The sequence below is a fragment of the Athene cunicularia genome, assembly GCF_003259725.1.
Source record: "Athene cunicularia isolate RWA chromosome 9 unlocalized genomic scaffold, athCun1 chr9_part2, whole genome shotgun sequence".
Lineage (NCBI taxonomy): Eukaryota > Metazoa > Chordata > Aves > Strigiformes > Strigidae > Athene > Athene cunicularia.
The window spans coordinates 3,048,013-3,073,276 of record NW_020799111.1 but is presented as its reverse complement, the minus strand read 5'-3'; the positions used below and the strand labels follow the sequence as shown (position 1 = coordinate 3,073,276).

The 25,264-nt window shown below is 43.6% G+C and overlaps 1 protein-coding gene across 1 annotated transcript in view; it reads right to left on the bottom strand.

Annotated features, from left to right (window-relative positions):
- The window catches only part of NEU2 (neuraminidase 2), a 32,578-nt gene extending 12,150 nt beyond the window's left edge, over positions 1-20,428 (bottom strand). Inside the window, exon 1 of the mRNA XM_026855459.1 lies at positions 20,281-20,428. Within this exon, the coding sequence (XP_026711260.1) occupies positions 20,281-20,363 (83 nt within the window). The 5' untranslated portion in view covers positions 20,364-20,428. The remainder of the gene's footprint in view (positions 1-20,280) is intronic.
- Positions 20,429-25,264: the final 4,836 nt, after the last annotated feature.

Below are 25,264 nucleotides of genomic sequence, written 5' to 3'. Positions count from 1 at the left end.
TACTTAATTTTTGTAACAAAACAAATGGCACAATCTATGGGAAGAAAAGGAAGAGAGATGGTAGGATTTCCATACAAAAAGGGGGCTGTAGAAGCAGTATTTATTTAGCCCTCAAAATAGCAACACTGGGAGGGAGTCACTGGAGCAATTTTATGACTGGAAAATGCAATAAAACCGGAGTCCCTTGATTTATGTACTCTCCCAGTGCTGGGACACTCAGATAAGGCAGTCTGAAGCACAAGGCTAGCTAGATTCACCCTGGAGCAACTCTTGCGACAGAGAGGAGCCCAAATTCCAGTGCATCCCTCATTCCTGTGCCCTGCTAGCTCACAGATCAGGAGTGCACAGGTCTGATGGTGACCTTGATTAATCATTACAGGATTAATTGCTGACAGCCCTCTATGCCCAGGCCTGGCCCTCAGCTGATGTAGAGGGGCACTGACACTGGTGACCGTGAAGCTGTGATGACTGATCTCGTATTAACCAAACCTTTACTTAATGAACATTTGGCCTTCCACAGAGTCGGCTGGGCATACAGCTGCATTTTAGAAGGAATAGGGTAATGTTGTGGCCAATTAAAATATTTTGAAAGAACGAGGCACTTAGTAAGTCCAATGAACTTCAAAAAGAAAAAAAATCAAGGGGAAGACTAGCATCAACTTCAGCAGGTGATACAATGCTGTTTGTAAGTCATTTAAACTACAGGCTTAAAAATACCAAGTGAGTTATCCAAGGATATAGGAAAGCTTCTCTCCTAAGTATATCAGTGCATAGGTATCTACAGGAATTCCAGACTTCTCTTCCTTTGAAGCACTGGGCCCTAAGCTGCTGCAGAAATGGACGTTCAAATAATAGCGAGCAAGCCCAGTGGAGAAAACAGGAAATGCTACCACAGCCTGAATAAGAAATCAAAGTACTTCAAGGGTGAAAATTCTAACAGGCATTTATTTGGATCAACAGATACAAAAAGCCTTAAAATAAAACCAGGCTGGCTCTGTTGTATCCACCCCAGTGCCCAGGTATGTGAACACACATCAAATTAAAAAATGGTGACCTAAAAATACTCATGAACATTTAGGTCTTTTCATCTCAAATGACTGTAAATAATGTAAAGCAAGAGCAGTTTCTCAGCCAGTGGGCCTTAGAAGCGTAAGCAAATACCTTTTACTGTTCCCACTTATTTGAGTTTGCAGATTTGGACTGAAGTTTCACCCAGTTGTTAAAGATTTATATGGGAGGTTTAACAATGCCCTGTCATTAAGACTTTGGCACAAGCAGTGCAAAGGACACTCAGGGCATGTTTGTACTCACTTATCTGGGTAAAGGGAAAGCTGTTCCTTTAAATTATGTTTGCTGTGACTCTGGAAACCGAGCAAACAAAGTCTGAGGGAAACTTCACTCTCAAGCACAACTGACAGAAGGTACAAGGGCTGAAGGACAGGGATCTTCTGTGGGACATACCTGCCTCTGGATTCACAACTGAATTGCAAATCTCTAACAGTTTGGGGGAGTTTAGTCCAGACTTGTTGGACACACCTCATCCCAATGGCAAATGAGAGACTGGTTCAGGCCCAGACTGTCGGGTGAGTAAAATCCTATTCTGGGGGGATGCTGGAAGAGGAACGGTTTGAGGAAGAAACCTCAGGCCACAAAGCAAGGCACAAATTCAGTGCCTGAGAAAGAACCAACTTTGCTTTACAAGCAAAGACACACTGAAGGAGTCCTGTGCAACCTGGACAGAGCACAGCCATGACACTGTTGAAATACTGGCTGATGGAGAGGAGAGACACTACTGGCACAGCTTGACAGGCACAAAAACCATCAGAGGGAGGAAGGCTAGCCAGAGAGGAGACCCAGTCTGCACAGAACAGGCATTAATGTGACCAACTAAACAGCAAACATCCCCAAATCCAACCAACCAACCAAACTGTGTGTCTTTTTCCAGGCGCAGGACAAGTTGTGATTTTTCCTGGCAAAAGTTTATGTGTGATCTTGCCTTAAAAAATATATAAATAAAATAGAGACAGGAAATATGAAAAACAGCCTGTTTTCCTCCTAACGCCAGGCTGATCCTTCCCCTTGTGCAAACCCCTTAGCTGATCTTTCATTTCACTCTCAGGAGACAAATTGCTGTGTATCCAGTGTAGTTGTGAACTCTGTCCCAGCAATTATGTACATTTTTAAATGCACAAAGTAAACAGGGACTCAAATTTTGTAAAAATGAGCTAGCTCTTCAGATATTAAATTATTGATGGATTCGACTGTTGTAGTGGAGCTGCCACTTCCAGATCTAGTTGAAAGTAGGAAATTGCACTAAAATAACGAAAAAAATTTTAAATGTTTCTCTGAATCTGCAAAAAGGACTAATTGGCTGACCTTTAGTTTAGGAGATGGACAGAAATTTTATTCAGATCTGATTTTCTCTAGACTTGAATTGGGACTGATAAATCCAATCCACTTTAAGACCAACTGTAAATACAGGAGTGTGTGAAACACCACAGTAATTGCCAGAAAAAGAAGAGCCCAGAGACAAAGAACACATTGTCCCACACTGCTATAATTTGGAGAGGACATTTGCAAGACAATGTAAAATGCTTTAACTATATAATTACCACTGAGTATGGGGCCAATGCCTGGGGTTTTCACTCAAATTCTCCTTTTGGAAGTAACTTGTTCTATGATTTCTATAGGCAATTATCATTTTTTCCCACAATAGTGCCTGGGGGCAATACTTCATGCTTCCAAGCAGCACCCCATGGAAGCACCCCCATTAGAGCTAAAATAAGAAAAACTGACAAGACTCAGTAAAACCTAAAACAATCTAGAAAGTTCATGTCCTCCCCATCTTCTCTTTCCTAGCCAGAATCATCTTTGAAAAAGATGTCTATGAAAAAACAGGTCTAAGCAGGTTATTCAATCCACGAAACTTGGAGTTTGCTGTTGCAAAAGGGAGCAATTCTTCTTAGGAGAAATTGCAACCAGCTCAAATAAAACTTAGGAAGAGCAACAGGGACACTGAGGACATCTAAACAAAATGCTTGCTTTTCACTTGGGGACAGAAATGTAGGAGATACCAAATTGAAAATAACCAAAAAAAAAAGAGAATACCCAAACTGGTTCACTTTTTCTTTAATTACAGTGTTGTCAGAGCTCTTTTGAACCCGTCAGGCTCTATCATGTCGTGCTCTTGTACTTACACTGTAGCTCAGAAGGTAGAAGACTATGGAAGAAATATAGGAGTATTCATAAACTATAGTATACCACTCCCAGCCCAGATAAGGGGAACTAAGACCCAGGAAAATCCCTGATGTGCTCAAGATTGCACAGGGAACTGCAGCAGAGCTGAGAAATGACATCTGCTCTCACAGGACCTGATGCAGTGCCACATCCCTGAGATTCACTACCCTCATCCCAGCCTTCCTCTTTCTGTGCTTAAAAACTGGGGATGAAGAGGAGGGTAACAACTGCTGTTAGAAGGAAAGGCCTGAAGAGGAAAGGCTTGCCAATCTTTCACAGCACTTGGGTAAAGTGAGCTACAGAGTTATGTTTGAAGAGACCATGTCACTTGTTTGACAAAAAAATGGAGACTTACGGAGGATGCACGTGCAGCCAGAGAGCACTGCATGTGTCCTGTTTTTCTGCACTGCAATGTTGTCTCGTGCTGTAGCTGGCAAACTAGAGGCATGTAGTGAGGGCTTCTGGATGTGAGTACCTAAGCCCTGAGCTAGTACCCCAGTACTAGGATGGAAAAGACTGCTCTGCAGTCCTGCAAGCTTCCCTTTCTGCCAGGGTCTTCCTCTGGGGCTAAAAAGAGCCTTTTTATAAGGACATTTGCATGACTGATGCTGTTTGCTGCACAGTTTCCAGAGCTGTCAATCGAGTATTTTTCCTGAGTTACTAAAGACACGTGCAATCAAAGTAACAGGCTATAATAGTACCAGCTTATGTCAGGTTTGAAATTAGCTGAAATTAGCTTGATGCAGTTGACAAGGATAGACTGGCACAGCAGCACTCCAAACCTGCCTGGCATTTCAAACCAGTAGAAACCAGTCTAACAGGACTCTGATGTCTTACTGACTTCTGGCTCGCTTGCAGCTACAAATTTGCAAGCAGATTCACCAAACAGGCACTCCTTGGACCCTCCACCCAATAACCACTGAGGGAGGAAAAACTGAGAGCTCTACTATCCCTTGATCAACAAAATCAGCTGCCTTCTTTCCCTGCTTCTTTATGGAAGCTTTCAAATAAAAACCTCTTTGAGTTCTTACCTCTCTACAGTTCAAATAACCACCCATGCTCATTTCTTCCATAACAAGTGTCTCATACACAACCAGCAAATCCAGAAATAGAAGTGGATATCACTGTGTTTTTCCCCAAGAGCAGCACAGGTGTTGTCTGCCCTAGGGACACTGGCCCTGTCTGCTTACTAACGACTCTGTCTTGAAGAGCTTCAACCAAGACATCTGCTAACCTCATCTTCTAAGTATCCTGCTGTTACTAAACCTCTCTGCTTTCAGCAAGGCATTATGCCCAGGACATTATTTCTTGTGCCATGTTCTTGACTAAACCATGTCATCGCAGACTAAACTTTCTACACCGGAGTCCTTTAATTTTTTAAGTGTAAGCTTTATGTTGCATATTCTTTCCATGGCTAGAAGGCTTCACATGGTCCAAGCACAGAGAACAAAACAAAAGGAACAAGGACTCATAACTGCAATGTGCAACCCTGTAAAACAGGAGAGATCGCCAGGCAGACTGCTGAGGGCCTTCTTGTGTACTTGTGTAGTACATTGGTATCTTATGCTCTGAGGGTATGTCCTGTGATTTGCACCCAGCCGTGAGTTGATAGTCATGTACTTCCCCCAGCCTAGGAGATGCAGTGATTGGGTTTTAATTATTCACTTACCTTCCAGGCACAAACCTGGAAAAGCTCATGAGTTTTAGACCACAGCTACTCAGCAACAGTTTCACTCACATTTTCTAAGCAGACATAAGGAATGGGATGGCATTAGGAGCAGCAACATTTCATAATCAGCAGGAAAAAGGACAGGAGGCTTCCTCTAGAGGCAGGAGATGTTAGTATAGAGAGACATGTCACTGATGTCAGAGGAATGGGATGAGTTTTATACATTTTACTTCTCAGGACTCTCTCAAAATCTTCAAGCAAGGATGTACTTTTACCATGGCACCATATGTGCTAATTTAAGGAAAGGAATAAAAGTAAGGTCAGGTTTATGTTTAATTAGTTTTAAGAGCTTATAAGGAAAACTAGAAGGTCTTGTAGATATCCACTTGTGCTGCTCTCTAAGCTTTAAAAATTAAGTTGACTCCCCCTACACAACTGGAGAGCACATGGGTGTTTATATATGCACATAGAAGTGTACATACACGCATACGTAGAATAGCTCCAGAGGGGGAATTCTTTAACATCTTAGCTATAGCCCATAGCTATGTCTATTACACGAGACTCAGGGGATGAAGCATGGAATGCAATGGGATGGGGCTGCACCACTCTGAGATGTATGGATTGAGCAGGGATGACAATTACCAGTGGCATACAAGAAAGCACATCTTTTTAATAACTATTTTTGAACCATAAAGAATCAGTAAACAGTCAGAAAGACAAATCATGCTGACAGCAGAAAAATACGCAGTTATTTAGTGTTATTCACTAAGTATATATTGATATATATTAATTAATTAACACAAAATAGCTGCTATAAATACTCCATGTTTCCTGCAGAGGGAACTGTGTGAAGGCATGTATCCTTTTCTGTTATTTATGGGACACACTCATTTTGTGTCTATGTTTACACGTGTCCACTTACTTCTACCCAAGGAAGGTCCCACAATGACAGACTTAATTCTGGAAACATTTTTAGATCTAGCAAGGCCATTTGAGTCATTTTTAGCTGTTTTAAATGTGCTGGTTTCTCTCTCCAAGCCCTGTTCACTTGGTCTCACGGTGTCTCCAAAGCACATGGCTTTGGAGGCTATATTAAAACAAATCCAATATATTTATTTTTAGTCTTTGAAGTGTTTCTAAAACAGGTTCTCTGTAACATATGTGCAAGACATAAAGGTTTTATTGTCACAAGTGTGTAATAAACTGCATAATTCTCGTTGGATTTTGCTTGCTATAAATAAGGTACCATCACTAAATCATGGCAATAAAACCATTGATACTTTTCTCACCTGAAAGACTGTGCCAAATTTGGAGTGGTTGTAGTTTGATTGTGTTAGGACTGGTGATAGAATTCAATCTTATTTACAAAATAAGTACAAAATGTTTGTTTCCTGGAAACATATAGGGTCAAACAATTTTATATTCTTTCAGCCAGCCCCAAAGATACTATCTACTTTTCTCTGGATTCTGCTGCGAACCTCTTTGGTCTATGTCTCACTTTCTGGTTGGTCTGTTCTCATGCTCCTCCTGCTTTCTCCACTCCTGTTCGTTAATCAAATAATACCTTGGCCTTGCACATAAATAGTTCAGATTCCTTTGTGAAATGTCATGTACCTTTGTTTTGGACAGGGGCATGTGTCCATTAACTGTCCCTTGCCAGAAAGGGTCAGGACTGGTAGCAGTTCCAAGGAGGGTTATCCCAACCACTAACAATGAAAACATAAATACACATATAGTCGGGTGGCTCAGGGCCCTGAGGGCTTTAGGTTAAGGTGTTACCATGCTGCCTGTGCCTCCTTCTGCTGGAAGTTAGGTCCCCTGTAGCACATGACAGTGCCTCACACCGGCTTAGAGTCTGTGCATTAGTTTAAACCACTGATGAGACTAAATGAATTCATACCTACATCTGCTGAGAGCTATATCTGCCAGAGCCTAGGGCTGAGTCTGTGGGTGTTACTATTCCCCTGACTCAGACAGAAATATCTCCCGATGCAAATGCAGGCCTGAGCCTGTGTGGAGCCCGGGTGCCTTCAGCAGGGCCCACCCGCGCGTGGCACTCCTTAAGGGATTGGCACCCACATGAGCAAGAACGGCTGCTGATGAGTAAGGCCTGCTGCTGGATTTTGGACTGTGCCCCATCCCGACAGAGCTGTTTTCACCTCATTATGATGCAGAGTGAAATAGTTTAGAGATGACATTCCACTCGCTTAAAACTGAGGAAGAGGGGGAGCAAAAAATCAATACCTAATACATGAGCAGGGATGTAACGGGGGACTGATGGCGGTTAGAGGCAGAGGCTGGTTTTGAGTTCACGTAAGACTTTCAAAATAATTGAAGTATTTTAGAAAGAAACTGATAGGATGCAGCAAAATCAGTGTTTGCATGTACATTGTGATTGTATTTAAAGAAGAGATAGTAAAGGAGTCATGTTAACTATGAGGGCTATACTGTATTAAAAGAGGTCCATCTGGTCATCAAAGATACACGAAAGGTGCATCCCTACATTCAGTGTGCAAAACCTTCCAGATAAGTCATTAATAGGTCTTATACTTGAAACAACTTCAACACAAAAAAAAGGAAGAAAAGATTATATGTCCTGCCTTTCTATGGCATACAAACCCTACAGCCAAGAGAGTAATTTCTGCATTGAGCCTGAAAAAAATTTTTTGAGCTATACGTAATTTAAAGGAGCATCCAGTCATGGATGGATTTAAGGTGATGGCAAACTAATGCACAGCTAGGTAACTGAGTGTAGGGGTTCACTGCCCTCTGTGCTGAAAGCACCTGCCTGCCTTCTGGTGGGACACAATCCTTGCATACTTGGTGTGGCCACTGAGGCACAGAAATACTGTGAGCTTGTTCCAGTGGTGGCAGGGAAATGTTACGCTATCAGACAAGGGCAATTCATCTGCTGTGACTGCATGCCCCTATACAGAACAACCACACAGGTTGTATTCTTAACTGTTGTTTCCTGCTTTGAAACACCCCTGAGTTTCATAGCTGAAGATTTCAGCCTGTCTCCAATATTAATGAAGCAATATTCATTACCCTTCCAGACTAGGCAACAGCATTGTAAACATGGCAAACACTGGCAAATTGAGCATGTTTCATTTCAAAATCATTAAGCATTCCTTAAGTATATACTTTCATACTAGAGCACTTAACACTTTTCAGTCAGACAGTACACTTCCTCCTTTCAAAGGGGAATTAGGAAGTTAATAAAGCACTGGTTCCACCTGCAAGCAGAGCCAACAGGCTCATCCTAGTGCACCCCTTCTACCGCAGAAAGGCTGAGCGCAGCGCAGGGAGCCAGCCAAGTCCCACGCAAACGTGCCTCGTGGTGCTGGGAGGGAGCGTGAGGAAAAAATTCTCCCAGAGACAGAGGCTGTCAGCTCAGGGCCAGCACCAGGCACCACAAAATAGCCCATTACCCAGGGTGGCAAATTACCAGGGGCAGCAAAGTGGCCACGATCCGGCCACCTGCTCTGCTGTGCTGGAGCCCTGGAAGACTGCTGCTGAAAGAGGGGTCAGGGCGTGTGGAGCAGCAGGTTCGCCAGGGAAAGGAGATGGCTCTTCCCAGCAGCTCAGGCACTGCTTGCACCCCTCCTCCTTCAGCAACAACTGAGGCAGCTGCTGACTTTGTGGGACTGCCAGCCCCCAGACGGTCCCTCTGCTACCAGTGCCCACCGGGGCTGCCGCCACCGACAGACCACACAGTCTGCCTCTACGGTGCCTTGTGCAGCTGCGCCCGCCTGGCATGTCGTGGGATGAGCAAAAAGGGAGAGATGATCAACCGGCATTAGAATGCACCTCCTGCTCTAGACTCCCAGATCAAACTGCCCAGATCACACCCACCTGAAATACCAGCAGGTCTACACAGCTGCAATCTCTGCTTTCAGGTTGCAGCTTCTACTATTAAAAGCATTCTTATCTTTGATCAGATCTAACAGATTAAAAGGAGTTGCTCTTTTGATACACCTGATACCCTCTGAATCCTTATCAGCCCACTCTCTTTGTACAGTGGAGACCAGCAGTTAGTCGTTGGCACCCCCAGCCAACATCTAATCCCACCCTCTCAGAAGCAGCAGCAGTCCCTGTTTCCCACACACATCCATCTGTCCAGGTCCACACTGCTCTAGGAACCTCAGTCCCTTTTACAATTTTTATTAGCATTTTACCTAACATTCCCAAGTTCTGCTCTTGAACAAATTCATGGCATTTGCTGGTAAATGCCATTTTTTTACATTGGCAACTAAAATTTTTATACAGTCAAATTCCTGGAGGCTGAATTATATGTGAGTCAAAATGCGTGTCTTTAGTGTTGCTGTATGTGCACCACTTACTGGTTTTATTGTTGTCATCTTTCTCTTTTTCCCTACAGACTGCTACTTTGGTCTTCATGAACTATGGGGAAGTATGTTTGCCTACAAACCACATTCAGGTAGGTGGTGACACTGCAGCAAGACATGTGATCTCAAGATGGCATGTGAATATACTTGGGATGGGTTCCTCCTGACGCAAGACCTGATACTCACCTACCTGTGACTATTAGACATGAATACCTTCTTCAAAAATTCACTACAAACACTCAGAGAGGGATAGTTACAGTCCACACCTGCTTGAATCATTCATTCTCCGTCAGTGAATAGCCTGACTGCTACCAAATGCTGTAATACTAAATTTTAATGTATCCCTTAAACTCATACCTAGTTTTTAACACACCTAAAGCAAAGGCAAAAGCCAGGACTATTTGACTGACATATCAGTAAATGGTTTCTCAATAATTTCTTAGAGTATCAATTCTGGAATCAGAATTATTGCCTTCAGAAATACATTCTGCTCTTGAAGTCTTTACTGAAGAAAGTAAAAAAGTAGATATTGTCTATAGCCATCACAATAAACAAGTACCCTCTCACCCCTGCCTCTCCTAGAAAACATGGAAGTCTTTCTATCATCCACTGCTATGTTCACTTCTGGTCAAACACTTTGTTAGGGATGGTTTGGTAGCCTGACAGCAAGCTAACTGTTCAGCATGGACACCCTACATTCCTCTGGTGGGCTGAAAAAAGTGTATCTGGCAAAGATAACTACACTGGTTTGGTAGAGCTACTGAACAGAGTTACATCTCTGGGCAACCCAGCTGAGTTTCATTTAGCCATGCAGAAGGCTCCTTCTCTACCAAGTATCTTTGTAAAACCCAAACAAAGGCATCCACATACTTTCATATTCACCAGGTAAGTGAAAGGGGAAGCAAGTCTTCTCCATGCTTGCATGCACTCCCCCCCCCATCTATTTGCCTAATGATTCTGCTGGAGATTTACAAGCTTTTGAAATTACTCCTGACTGGTGAACAGCTCCTGTGAAAACTTTAACTAATTTTTCAAGAAAACACCAGTAGCAATTTGCTAAGCATCGATTGCAAACTATGTCAGCATTGCAAAGGCCACAAAAGAGACAGGTCTCTGCCCCAGTCCAAGTAACGTGGACACAAGGTGGCCACTTGAAGCATGTAGGAGCTTTGATATAGAGGAGATTTGTTACAGGTTCATCTCCTCGAGCAGCCTGGCATAAAACAGTTTATAGAAAAGAAATCAATAAAAAATAAGTGATTGTTAGAATTTAGGGTTAGGAAGGATTATAGGTGTTAATATTAATTGTGGTCTAGTTAACAGAAATGCTTCCATCACAGTTGCAAGGACCAAGCCTTTGGGGCTTTAATCTTGGGACAGTAAGAAAAGCACAGGAAAAGAAATAGCCCCTTCTTTCTTTTCAAGCCATCTCCAACAGCAGCTGCTTTTATTTCGCTGTTCCACTGAGCTACAGAAACAGAAACAGGCTTAGTGAATCTCTATACCTCAGAGTAATTTACAAACCAAACTTAACACCACAACCAACAAATGGGTCCTTCATACACTTCCAGTAACACTGGAAACAGTCCCAGAGCAGCCATCAGTTCCAAACAGTCCAAAAGCCTTGGCAGAAGTGAAGTCAGGATCCAAATTTAGCAGCTGGGAGCTGCATGCTGTGGTTCAGGTTATGAAAGGAGAAAACAGACTTTCTCATCTGTAGAGCCAGGAAGCAGAACTACTCAGGCACAGTGCATGATTTCAGGTAGTGACCCCCAGCACCCCACCCCTTTTTAGAAGGATAAAACATAGGGCCCTCAAAAATTTTGGAAAGCAGAGGATTCACAGATGATGTCCCAACTGCCCCTGACGTCCCAGGGTCAGCTAGAGGCACCCTGGAGGCAAGCAAGAAAAAGATTTGTGGCACACATGGGTTCATAGACATTACAGGAGACCCAGAACAAAAATCGAGACACTTACCTTCTAGAGTATCTTGTATATTTGATACACTGTAATGTACCGAACTAGTGATACATGTAACTTCTCAAAACAGCATCTAATGACTAATCCATAGCACTATTTTATGCCCTTCTCTCAGCGAACTGTCAATTTTATTTTCACATTTCCTATACAGCATCTCTTTCTACTATTCATGATAGCCCTGTCAGTCACAAAATCACATTATGTACTTAGAAAGGCTTTGACAGCAGTAAGAATTCAACAAGACAAAGCCAGCAGCGAACACTTAAGTAATGTTTGCGTTTTACCCAGTCGTGCAAAGGCTGAAGGATCAGCTGCTGCTGTAGTGATTTGCCTCCTGAAAGCACGTGGGGTTACTGGCATGGTCCATGTGCTGACACAGAGCGGCAGGACCCCTGTGCTGCAGTCCCCGTGTCACTGAGGGGGTACACTGGCACTTGAGAGCAACTCTGGGAAACAAAAGTCTCCGCACTCTCTTCTACTTTCACTTCTCGACAGCTATGGATTTTTCTTCACTTATCTGCACCGCGGGAGTGAGTGTTGTTAATGAGCATTAGAAGGCACCCAGCCCTGTAAAAGGCATTAATTCTTCTATTACAGAGACAAGTACACAGATAATAGACAGATTAGCAGAGCCTTCTCTTCAGCTTTTACTTTCTATTCCATAACATTTTCACCCTCAAAAACAAGTTTATGGACATTACCTGTATCCACTCTAAATCAACTAATCTACTGCTCACAAGTGACAAAAGGGAGTGGTCATCAACTGAACAAATAGAACATTGTTTCCAGTAACACCTGAGCACTACAATGTGTCATGGCAGGACAACCACGAGCACATCAACATTCAGGACGTTAGAATAAGGCTTGTAAGGTGATGATCTCAAAATGATCTCAGACAGAAAATCCTGGAAAACCCCCATCATCCTAAACAGATGATACACAGCAACCTCTGAACTAACCAGAACTTTGTCCTCTCTTTTCCTATGTTTTGTTTGTCTGTCTCCAGCTCTAATTCTGATAAAGCTGATGGAGTTGTGGAGGCTACCTGTCTTCTGCTGCTCTGCTGCTGATCCATCGTCTCAGTTGCCATAGAGACAAGATCTGGAAGCCATGGATGGGCAGGGGAGAGAAGCGGCCCGCCAGCTCTCTGCCAGCGGGCTCCGGCAGGGCCCTTCTCAGCAGGTACTGACAGAGTCAGGTTCAGTTTCTGAAGGTGAGGAAGAATCAGAAGGTGATAACCCGGTGGCCCACGAGAGGGATTCACAAACACATTACATTCCCATTCAAAGAAATTCCAGGTACTACCGGTCCATGAGGCTGCCGAGCAGAGGGAAAAGAAAGACTTCGAGAGAGGCAATGCACATGGGGCATGCTACAGGTGAGTACTGACCCCAACAACATTATGCTTCCTTTTTCAGTGAGATTAGGAACTATAGGAGTCAATGAGATTAGAAAAGGGACAGGAAAGGCAGAAAGCAGCTCAGAGATCAGCACGTTACAGAACACCCCTGCTCTATGGCACAGCTGGCAGAGGGGTGACATCCCTCTTTGTTCAGCCTGGAAATGCAGAAGGGTTGGATGCTTCATGGTGGAGAATCTAAACAAATGTAGGACTCTGCTCTGCCACTGCTCTGCTCTCCAAGAGAAAAATACTTTCAACAGGGAAAGATATGAAGCTGTCAACAAAGCAGGACCTTCTCTAGCACACAGAAAGGACATATTCAAAAGGAGTGAGATCTATACAAGTAACTATGGCAAGCTGAGCCATGTATAGAGGAAACAGTCAGCAAAACCAAAGCAGTATGTTTAGCGACCAAGCCTGTGGAAATTGCAATGGATTGTTATGAGAGGGAAGTAAGACTTCTCTGAAAATGCAGTTGCTGCCACCTTGCATTGAAGACAGCTGTCAGAAACACCTAAGCTCCCTTTGAACTAGGAGGCTGAAATAACAGAAGCACTATCCAGAACATACATGCACTCAGCCATGGCTTCAGTAGAATTGGAACGAGTTGTTTCTCTGAGTATGAACAGAGCATGACTGCAAGGCCAGGTTTTCTTTCACTGAGCTGGCACCTTGTCTGAGCAGCTGTCTGTGAAAGAAGCAAGAGAAAGATATGAGAAGCTGAAGAGAGAGCCAGGAAAGGAACTATTGCAACACAGAAGCACTGGAAACAGGGCTGCAAGAAAAAGTGGTTTTAATGGAAATGCTAAATGAGAGAGACCTGGATCTCTACACACAGAAAATGCCCTTTGCTTCATCTCTCAGGTGTTCAGAGAAACTGAATTTTGCAACTTCTTGTAAATAGAAGGCATCACAGCAAAGATACCTGTCCTATCGCTGGATTATAATCTAACAGAAACGATGCCCTGGACTCTGAACTTTGGCTAGCTGCATGAGTCAAAATGATAGAACACTACTCCTGCTGTTTCAGTGCTATGCAAGCCACTGAAAGCTATTCCTTTGTTATACAGTACTGAAGCACGCTGCTTCAGCCCCGGAAAGCAGACCAAGTTCTCTAAGAAAACAAAGAACAGACATCCTCCACCCCAAAATAAAGGAGGTCTGGGAACTGTCCCCAAGAAAATAGGTGTCTCCTGCCTGGCTGGCCAAGGCAGCCACACTATTTCAGCAGTATAAAGGCCCATTCAACCCTGTGGCATGGACAGAAGGAAAGTTCCTTCCCTTCTCCAAGTTTCCAAGCAGACAGCACCAGAGCAAAGAGCTCCTGTTTAATATTCTGCTACTGTTGCAATGAGGTCTGTGGATAAACTGAGAGTTGCCTCTGCCAGAGCCAAGCTGCTCTCCACCCTGCCAGTGCAGCAGCAGGGCCAGAGCAGAGTCCTGCTCTCACCACCTTCCCCGAGCGCTGCTGCAGAGCAAGCACAGACGAGACTCGCCCTTCTCCTGCTCCCCGAGCATCACAGCATCCAGACCGCTGCTGAGGAGGGCCTCTCCCCTGTTACATGCTGGTGCCACTGCAGCAGGACCAGCACAGGACACACCTTCTTCATACATCTGCAGCGTCACGGCATCAGGACAACGGCACAGGAGGACATCCCTCCTGCCTAGCCAGTGTTATTGAGGAAGGACAAGAGCTTCTCCCTTAGAAGCTCATTAGAGCATCCACAGAAGCTGACCCACGCTTCTCTCCCACACCTCCCTCTCTGTGTTACCACTGCTGAAACAGGATCTGTTCCAAACAGCGCTTTCTCTTCCATATCTGCAATTGTTCTGCAGGACACACTGGGAACGTTTCTCTTCTCCAATCTGTACAGCAAGACCCGGGCTAGGAGCAATAGCTCTTTCTCCAGTATGACTGTAGGAAATCCAGCTCAGAGCTATGGCTTTTAAATTCAGCTAGAACTGTGTAAGCAGCTCTTCTACCCTCTCTACTCCACTGATTCCATACCCTCTCCCTGAAACTGGACAGCAGGTGCGTCTACACCAGCCTCATTTGTAGCAGGAACTTCTTCTGACAGCATTTGCTGACGTGCATGGAAGCAAGGGATGGGTGAGCTCTTTTATCTTGACTTCAAACCCATTTGAACAGCAGCTATCCAAGAGTCTGACTCAAGCTCAAATGTTAACCTGTTCTCATTTTGCTCGGGGAATGACTGGGGGTGAGGACAGGGGAAGGAAAGAAGAAAGGAAGAGAGGGAAAGATACAGGGGAAAATCCTAAGTAGGATAAAAAATGGGAAAAATAAAGACTCAAGAAATGAGAACAAGAAAATGAATGTAAAAGAATGTAAATCCGGCAGAGAGAAAGGCTTTTCTATAGGCACCCTTTGCACAAGCCTATCTTTGACTTATAGTCTAGGAGCTGTAAAACATAATAGATGCTCTCCTTCAACTGGAAAAAGAGTTTGTTTTTTTAAGCAATCTCCTCTGACAAATGGTTAAAATGTTTAAACTATTCAAAGAGAATAACTAAAACTAGCATTTCTTACACCCTTGGCACTGTTTTAGGGAGTTTAAAAAATCTGGATTTCACCCTTTCCCCCTAAAAATCTGTAGCATTAATTAAAAGGGTGTGTCAGAAACCGGCTTCAGTCAGAGCATCGACCTGCCTGTGCTGTCACCAGTTTGAAATGCAAACAGAATTATGACTTAGACTAAAACATTTCTAATAAAAAACAACAAGGCCATTTATCAGCAGGCCTCAAACAACGGGAGGTTTCATTTGAAAAGTGAGATGCATCCTCTCCTGCCAAGTACTGCAGTAGTAAGCCATGGACTTAATACAACTTTGGCTTCCTGTGAAAGGATCAGAGGTTCATCTGAGGGAAATTGGAGAAGCAATTAAAAGTAAAGCTCCTGTCTCACCCAAATCTAGCCATGATTTATCCAGTAAACTGAACATCTACTGTCTGCCTGAAAGCAGAGCAGTAACGAAGCCCTGACTTGGGAAACCAAATACTGGCATGCTCAGGCACACACAGCTAAACCTTTTGTTCCTAAAGAATTGCACTGAAAATCACTAGTGTTGGGACCCAGTTTTCAGTGGTGAGAGTGCTACTCGCATACATAAGGACAGATATTGTATGTTTGCCTTCGCCTTTTCTTGATTGCATTTGCAGCTGTGACAAAGGCTGGACAATCTTGCACTATGGCAAGCTGATGACACTTCACTCTTGTTTAAAAATCCAAGCTAAAACGTAGACGTCTTTGTGTCTGTGATCTTCCTGTTGCCTTTGGTGTAAGAAAACCACCGCCTATGGTAAAAGTAAAGATGACCCTTAAGAAAATGGCTGTTTTAACATCCTCTTGCCTTTGTCGTATGTCACAGGTTCACTCAAAAACAACGAGCCCATCAAAGAGCCTCTGAATGTTTTATCTCATAAGGGATCGCCATCTCCAGTAAACTCTGATAAGACAACGTTAGACGAACTATGGATCCAAAGGTAAGGGAGTGCACATGCAGGTCATTCAGCGGGCCTCTGCTGAAGAATATAGTCAGTGGTGTCAGAGCAAGAATGCTTGTTTTGGGAAGGACAGCTGGACTAAGCTATAGCTCTGATCCATGCCTTCTCACCTTGACTTGCAGTGCTGCATTCAGCCTTAATGATATATATTGTATAACACTAGCGTCATGGTATAAATGGTCTTATCGGCATAAGTTTGGAGAAGACAGGGAAGGAGAAGGGGGAAGAAGACAACAATAGGGAAGACTGAAAAAAGGGGGATGTGATGCTGGATCACCCAGTGGCGTAAGCAAAGAGGGCAGACTGCCTTGAGCAGCTTATTGAGAGAATAAGGAATGTCTGCGGGCGTTTCCTTATGGAACGCCCCAACATAAGGGTGATCTCATTCTCAGCCTTCCCAGAGGGCCCTCCTGAAGCCCCATACAACCCCACATGGAAAAGAGGATTTTGTAGCTGAAGAAGTAGCTACAAGGATGCTTTCTAAAGTATTCTGACCTTCTGTCTGATGTTTACTTTGAAAAACAGGTAGACAAGAGAGGCTTTCAGCGAGGTAGCCCTTTTTGGCTTACATCCCTCAATGACGTAGGTCCGGCAAAAGGCCTTGATCCCACAACTCACAAATTTACCTATATCCCATAAATTTTCCATGCCGTCTTGCCACCGCACCCAGGCAGAGAGAGGAGCATCTACCTAGCCTTATGTTTTCTACTATATGAGTGAGGTATTCTCCCAAACTCACTCTCCATCTCCTCATCTCTTGTGTGTGTAACTATGAGGCAGTCCCTACTTGTACTGTAGCAGATCAAGCTGAAAGCGCTGAACACTTGCCCTCTAAAGGTGTGTGCATTACACTGCACTGCCTGGTCCTAATTACTGAGCCCAGCTGTGTTGGTGTAATGCATAGTGCCTTTCCAGGCACCCTTCCTTATGGAGAGGACTCCAGAAAAAAAAATTTTAGCCAAACTGTCACGTTCAATTTGAATAAATTAATTGCCCTATCTAAAACTGATTGCCCTTTGGCATTAAACTGAGCATATAAAACTAGACAGTTATGGTCTGCTGCAATGTCAAACCCATCTGTCTTCCTCTCCTTGTGGCATAATCATCACTGTCAGCCTCTGACATCCTGACACTGCCACTTAGGCAGCTCTGAAATGTGCAAATCCAGATTTCCCCTGGAGCTGGAAACAATGAGCCTATGCTGGGAGTCAGTTTTATCAAAGATGCTGCTGTGCACAGAGCTTGACAGGTCAGTACAGCTTCTAAATCATGTGTCTGCTAAAAGGAGGCAGTGTTGCTGAGTGGCATCATCTCTTGCAACTGAGCAGATAAATTTGACAGAGAATGAGACCAGAGCTCCAGCCAGCTCAAACTGAGCCCATGTCCTCCTTTCCCCTTCTCCAAAAGATCAGCTGTAATTTATAAGGGAATGGCTAGAAATCTGCATTATGAAAAGCCTTCAGGAGCCTAAGGATATTGCCATTATTTGCAGTAATCACTAATCTCCCCCTTCTATGGGGAAAACAGGCCTGTGCAGATAAGGCATCTAAAATATTGTCACTGGTCTCAAGAAATGCATGTAATCTCTCCCCAAACGAATACAACTGGTACCTGTCAGCTCCTGAAAGCAGAAGCTAGTATTTATGCAGAAAGAACAGGTTAGGCACCTCTGAACAGCACGGGGAAGGTCCATGGGGTTCTCAGGAGTGAATCACTGCGGTCCCGAGGGCACATGGGGCACCAGTGCTGCATTTCTTCACACTCAGCAGCGTCCTCCAGCAGCTACATAAATGCTAGGGCTGGGCAGGCACAATCCCTTCTCCTTGCATGAAGGTAACTAGCAGGTCTGACACAAACGGGTTCTTCACAGGTAGGGATGTCACGTCACATACAGCTGTGCTACATAATTTAGGACAGGAAGTAAACACAGCTGGAGAATGTAGTAAACAGCTCAGGAAAAGGAATCATTATCTGCATTGTACTCAGATGGGATACAGACTTTGACACTCTGATTAAGGAAAAGCACCATAGGCTCCTTCAAACCCACTGGTGACTTGAATCTATGTGTCATTCAAAGCTCTGCGAATAGTACAGTAGCTCACTGATCTCAGAGCATTGATGTCTGAAAACAAGATGATCACAAACATTATTGCTGGTGTTCCAAAATCTGCCATATGCGCTCCATAAGATGCTTCTTAAGAGCATTGGTTGCTATGCCTAACTATTCTCAAATTATTTTTTCCCATGACCTTTCCTCTATGTGATCCCCAGTCCTAAGTACTCTAGAATTCTCCACAACATCCTGTGTTTCCCTCCCAGTCTCCTGCAACTGTACAAATATCCAAACCCCTCATATGATGAAACACTTCCCAACAACTCGGCTGACTTGCCCTGAACATTACAGTGCCGAGCTTCCAGCACAATTTCTGTTTTTCAGAGCAACCAAAGCCAAAGACCTGGAAGGATCTGAACTCAACAAAAGCTGCTCTTTCCCACTGTGATCAGTCCTTCCAGTTTCAGAGTGGCAGCAGTTGCACAGACAGAGATCATACAAAGCCATCACAGAAAAACATCCACCAGGGTGGCTATCCACAACTGTCAGCCTCAGCTGAAAGCAGATCCCACAGAGACCAGAAAATTAGTCATTTCAAACCCTGGAAAAGAGATTCACTAATGAGAGTCTATCTTATATTACCAGCTAATAGGACGTTGACTTCATTTCTAATACAATACAGATGTTTTAGCAGATGACTGTATTATTTACCTACCACTTCCCACTGAGTCAGATTCCAAAAATGATATGTCTTTATTATGGGCCACTAGTTACAGTGGAAGAGAAACTCAGTGTGAAATTTCATGTTGCAAAGCTCACTGCGAGATCATTGGTCTACCAGTGCAAACTATTTTTTTAGGCTGGTTATGAGACCTCCAATTCAGAGAAACAAAGATCATCTAAAAATCATTTGATTACGTTTGATCTGAGCTCAGAGAACAGAAGTACTACAACAGTGAATACAGAGTCGCGTTCAGCAGCAACAAGGAATCTAACTTATTTGAATTAGAAAGAAACAGTGCCCATGTAAAATAGCATAGCACTCTGAAGGATGCTTGTGTGAATTTGGGTTAGCAACGCTCAGCACAGCACTGTTTGTCCTGGGCAGTAGAGGGCACTGCTTTTATAGCCTGATTTAACCAAAAAACGGGGAAAGCCTCTAGGGAGGCTGGGACCTGTATTGCAAAAGGTCCTATACCATACCGAAGCAGTTTTTTTCTACTCATGAAATAAATTTCTAATAGTCACCTCTTCTCTGTGCTGCCAATGGTGCTTCAGTTTGCAAGTGATGAAGTCAGGAATAGCTAGTGCAAACACATGTCGACCAAACCTTTATATTTTGTCAGACTACAATGATTTTTTGCTCTTTTAGAGAGAGAGAGAGAGAGACAGATAGATAGATAGATAGATAGATAGATAGATAGATAGATAGATAGATAGATAGATAGATAATTTTTTCTCCTATTCCTCTTTCTGTACAATATGAATCTTAAAAAGTCTAAAAGCAGCAGTATTTGCAGGGAGATTTAAAAAAACTAATAAATTTTCAGTAAAAATAGCCACTCTAGAGAGTAAAATGGGATTACTGTCAAAATCTCATATTTCACAGGATCATACAGAACAGTAAGCAGTAACATACATAATTCTAATTAAGTATTCTTCCAGCATGAAGCCAATGATGATCCCAATCCCAGTGTGCCCACCTATTCCACCCAGTTCTGCTTGTCAGGATTTTCAGTCCAGTCATGGTTTCATTACCTGGCAAGGTCTAGGTTTTGCCCTCCAGCTCTCTCAATCTGATCTGCTTCATCTGGACATATCCTGATCCTTAGGTCCCCAACCAACCTCTTTGTTTCACTCCTTTCCTATCAGCTTCAACACAATTCTCCACAGGATTTCCTCAGCCTACTGTTTCCCAGACACATTATTCCTCTCTCTTCCCTCATGCAGCTCATAACTCAGTGTCCTGCTGTTCCCCAGGCTCTTCACCCTTTGGATCCTCATACAATCTTAATCTCCTGCTCCTCGTAGCTCCACTGCTACAGTTTACAGCCTTTTCCAACTGACCATTTCCTGAAGCACCCAGCTGTGGGTGAGTTCCCCTCTTCATAGCAGTTTCCTGGTCCAGAAGTAGATGCATCCCTCTCCATGCTTGAGTTGTGCTCCCTCTGTTTTTCAGTCAAGTAGTTTTCTCACCATGCTGCCTGCTCCCAGCACAAGGATCACCGAGGATATGGCAGAAATGGCCTTCATTCACAGTGCCTAGAACTGGACCAGGCAGTTTCTACAACTGTAATATCAGAAATGTTTCTCTCAGCCCTCGGCAGGGTACACATTCTCTCCATGGGCAGCAGCTCAGGGATTTTAGATGCTAAAATATGTCTAAATTTTGTGTGTATTGCACAGAGTGGTAAAGGGCCTATAATTTCTATGGATTTTCATAAGCGTGGCAAAGATGAAGCCCTGGCAACCCCCAAATTTCAACTCATATTTCAACAGAAACCAAAGCTTCTCAAAGGATAGAACAACAGCTTTGCTGTTTTCCTTTAACAGGATCCAACAATATTTTCCTAAGCCTAAAAAACTGTTAGTTGCTTTTAATATATATATATATATATATATATATATATGTAAATCTATGGCAGATAGTCAGTAAGTAAAAATGTAACCCTAATGATTATGAGCATCAAAAGGCTAGAAGCACCTAAAGGTAGGGATCTCACAATAGGTAGTTCTGAACATTTTTAGTTATCAGTAAGGATGCCAGCTCCAACAGATATAATTAAGGTATTTTTATGAAAGCTTAAGGAGGTTCTGGAGAACAGATGTGCTCTTGGCCTTTAGGATCTAAAAATATTAGGGATGAGGAGTTCCACTTATCTCCCACTAAAAAGTCAAAAACCAGAAATAAAAATTGCACAGACACACCCATTGTCAAAAACAGTGCTAAAAACCACAGATGAATAGAGAGAACCTGAATGAACCTGATGTATGAAAATATCCTTGACTAGGTATAACGTTATTCAAGTCTATTACTAACTTCACACTTCACATACTTCGTTAGCTCAATTAAAACAGTGCTTCTTACCTCATCTTGTGGCCTTTCTTAGTGTGAAACTCCCACTGACTAGAAGGGTTTGGGGAATTTTTCATGAATAAGATCTGATGGACTGCCTCTTCTCTTTTTAGTTTCTGGAAGAGGAGGTCTAATTTCTAAAAATTGCTATAAGGGAACATTTAAAAAATGCTTTTCAATGTCATTTGAAAATAAACTCTTTGCACATCTTTATTCCAAGGATTGCTTTTGAGTTTAGATGCATATAAGAAATCTTAATTCAAATGATTAATCATTTTTCAGAATCACTAGTGCCTGAAAATACAAGCCAGGGTTGGAAATTCATCCCTCAAACAACTTAAATGAGATAATTGTAATAAACTAATTATAAACTCACACCAATTATCACATTTTTAATGCAACCATGGATTAGGTCAACCAACATTTAAAATCTTTTCCAACAGCAGCACAGTGAATCTGGGAACAGTCCACAGCAACATCAACACCTTCTTTGCAGAACGTAGACAAGCTCAAACCCACTCTCCTTTGCCCACAGGGAGCTGAACCCTGGTCATGCTCCATGTCACCAGAGTGTGGCCATCTAATGATGGCCATGAGGATCATTTCCAGTGCCTGTGTGCTTGGGGATCCTAAGAATTCCTGACAGAAAACTGGGCTTTGGTCTGTCAGGGCATTGCATGACATCTGTCATCAACAAGAGCACAGGGCACACAGCACCACTTGTGTGGTGCTGGGGTAGCATTTTCAACTAGTTGCTTTAATGTATGCAGTTCTAGTAGTCAGATGCTCTCTTTCCCCCTACAACTAGACAGGGAATTTCAAGGTGAAATACAGGGGGTTTGGTCAGAAAACTGATTTGTCGTGAGATTTTACTGATTTTGATGATATGGGGGAAAATTTCTTAGGCTCCAGATCAAATTCATTGTTGATACAGTGAGAAATTTTCTCCAAACTCCTAGTCAGACAGTTAAGATTAGGTGGAGCAGGAACTTCTGCCTGAGCTTGCAGTTCCACAGCAGTGTAAAATAATCCAAGACAGCTCTGCCATGGCCCTGCCATCCATCTGCGTGTCTGCCACGTCTGCGATGCTGGCACTGAGCTCACCCTGTAGGGAGACTATGCAGCCACACACAAAGCTAGTTCTACAAAAAAAACCTTAATCATTTTCCACCAGTTTAGCTGCCCAAACCTGCTTACCAAGAATGAGATGAGTGCTGACATAAAAGTGGAGGTAGAAACCTGCCTCAGGGAGTCAAGTGAAAAGTGGAATTGAGCAGCTGGGTCAGCGTAAACTGCACACAAAGTCCTAACAATTGCTGGAATAGGGAGGAAGAAAGAGGCAGCTATCCCAGAGCTATCCTACCTAGCAGAAATAGTCCAGTATTGGCTGGCCTAAAGTGGTATCTGGTGAACAAGGCAGTCACCAGGTTCAAGCACCTTTCCCAGTGACCAGAGAAAGCAGAGCAGCTTCGGGAGGAGAGACTGATCCACTCTGGAACAGGCAGCAACATATGGGATGTGAGGGAATGACACAGCCGTGACCCCAACCTGGATCCCCCACACCCAGCATGAACATCCCAGCCACCAGACTCCTGTGAGAGAATCACTTGTTTGCCTGCCTTCATTTTTCATTACAGACTTTGAAAGCTTTCTGGTTTGTCCCCAGACAGAAAAGCAAGATTGAGAAAATCCTGACCAGTTTTGCAGGACAAAAATATCTCCTTCTCACTAAATATCATTTATTACTCTGGTCCCAGAGCACTGGGAACACTCTGTCACCTCACTAGGGAGAAAAAGTATTTCTCAGGCACTTGTTCTGTTTACAGACGTTCTCTTTATGTCAACATGAAGTATGAGAATAAGCCTGCAGAGGAAAGAGCAACATTTTCGAAAGACTGACTTAAAATTAAAAAAGCAAAAAGTTCTAAAGGAAGGAAAAGTAGAGTGTTATTCACTGCTACACAGTGGAATAGATCTCCGAGACACCGAAATACAAGCTCTGGCCTCCCATGGACACGGGTGGCATTGCACTCTCAGCTGGTGTTCTCACCTCTTCAGAGCTTCCAGCGTTTTTATCATCAGTATTACTTTTAGTGATATTTTTGGGTTTTAATCTCAGACCAAAAGTGAAATTATTTCGGAAAATTGAAAGGAAAGAGGAAGACAGGCAGGATCAAATTACCAGACAGTTATGGGATCTTGAAAAGATGCTTTCTATTTTTGAATGTTTTTCATAAGATGACCCAGAGGCTTTTTCTAAAAAGAAATTTCAATTTGCAACAGATTTAACCCTTGGGAGTGAAGCAATGTGGGGGGTTAGAATCTGTTAAACTCTTAAAGCATACTTCTGAAAGATTTAATTTTTTTTATAGTAGATACACACAAAAGTTATATTTAGATGTATATTCATTCTAACAGTGTCAGTAAGAGTTTATGCACTGACTTCCCTTTGCACACTAGGGAGAACTCCCCACTGCTCTTGGTCCTTCCCTTTAGAAAATAGTAAACAGCATCCCTGCTTTTCCAGAATTCAAGATAACAAAGAGGCTCAAGTACAGTTTATGTCCTCGCTCCCCTTTTCTAAGAAAAAAGCTTTTTAGCATCCCACCCACTTACTAAAACCCTTAACAATATTCTTGCCCTGGCAGCAAGCCACCAAAACGTCAGTCATTAGGCAGAACTCCAGATAGTCTCTGCTGCTTAATCCCTTCTACAAGGTTTTGCTTGTCCCCTCACTCACCTGTCTCCCCAAACCCCTTAGCCCCAGTGTTTAATGGCTGATAACCCATTTTCATCCCAGAGTGACCAGCTACCCCGTGACAATCTCCCCCCTGAGCTGCCCCAGCTGTCAGGCTGTCCTCCTCCTCCTCCTCCTCCTCTTCTTTAAGTGCAAAACAGGCTCCAGCTCACACCTTCACCCTGATTTTTCCTATTGGTTGGTTGTCTGGTCCTTCTGACCTCCCAGTCCAGGACTGGACCTGGACTGGGCTGACAGTCTTCTCCAAGTCCTCAGCGACATTTCCAGGTGTTTTTCTCTCCCGTTCTGCCTTTTAATGACTCAAGGACCGAGCTCTCCAGTGTGCCAGATCGAGATCTAGTTCACATGAGCCAGAGGAGTTTTTCTGAATGTATAGCCATGTGCTGATTGGAAGATATCTTGATACATCATTTAGCAAATACAATATAAAAATGACAAAAAGAAAAGCATTTTACACATACAGACCAACACACAGATTTTATGTTGTTGCATAAATTACGTTATCACGTACAGAAAAAAACACAGATATTTATGCAACAGAGAGAAAGCGAACGCAAGGAATAGCTGAGCATTTTCTGACTGTTAACTCCTCAATTGCAATGTGGTGCAGATGACGTTTTCTCGCTGAGGGTTACTAACGTGTAGGGAAGAGCTGCACCCAACCTGTCCGCAAGCACTCGAACTGATCCGAGGGTGTAACCGTACTCTGGAGCTCAAGAAGATTTATCCCTGAGGCGGAAAAACAATTCCCTGAACGAAGACAGATATAGATCGTTGAGTACTGAGATACTTACTGCCTAAACGAGACAATATATCCTTATGGAAGTAGCGACGCTAAGGAAGGGGAGACGGGGGAAATGACCGAGCGGAGGAGGCGAGGATAGCGGTCAATCCCGCGGGGTAATCAGGGGCGCAGCTCCCGGCAGGAGGGATTAGGCTGAGTTTCCCAGTTACATTCCTCCATCTCAGGGTTTCATTCCCGGAGAAGAAATGCACCATATGCACCAGATCTGGAAGCAGTTCAGGAGAGCCCCCCTCTCCCACCCCCTTTTCTCCCTCCAAGCCGGTGCCAGCCGCACATAGGCAGAGAGGTGCAGGGATGGGGGGCAGAGCTGCACCCCGGGTCTGAGGGAGGAGAGGTCAGTGCCAGGGCAGGGCCCCCCTCCCGCTGCGGGGTGGCCGTGCATGGAGGGGCTGGGGCACGGGGTGGGCTGGGG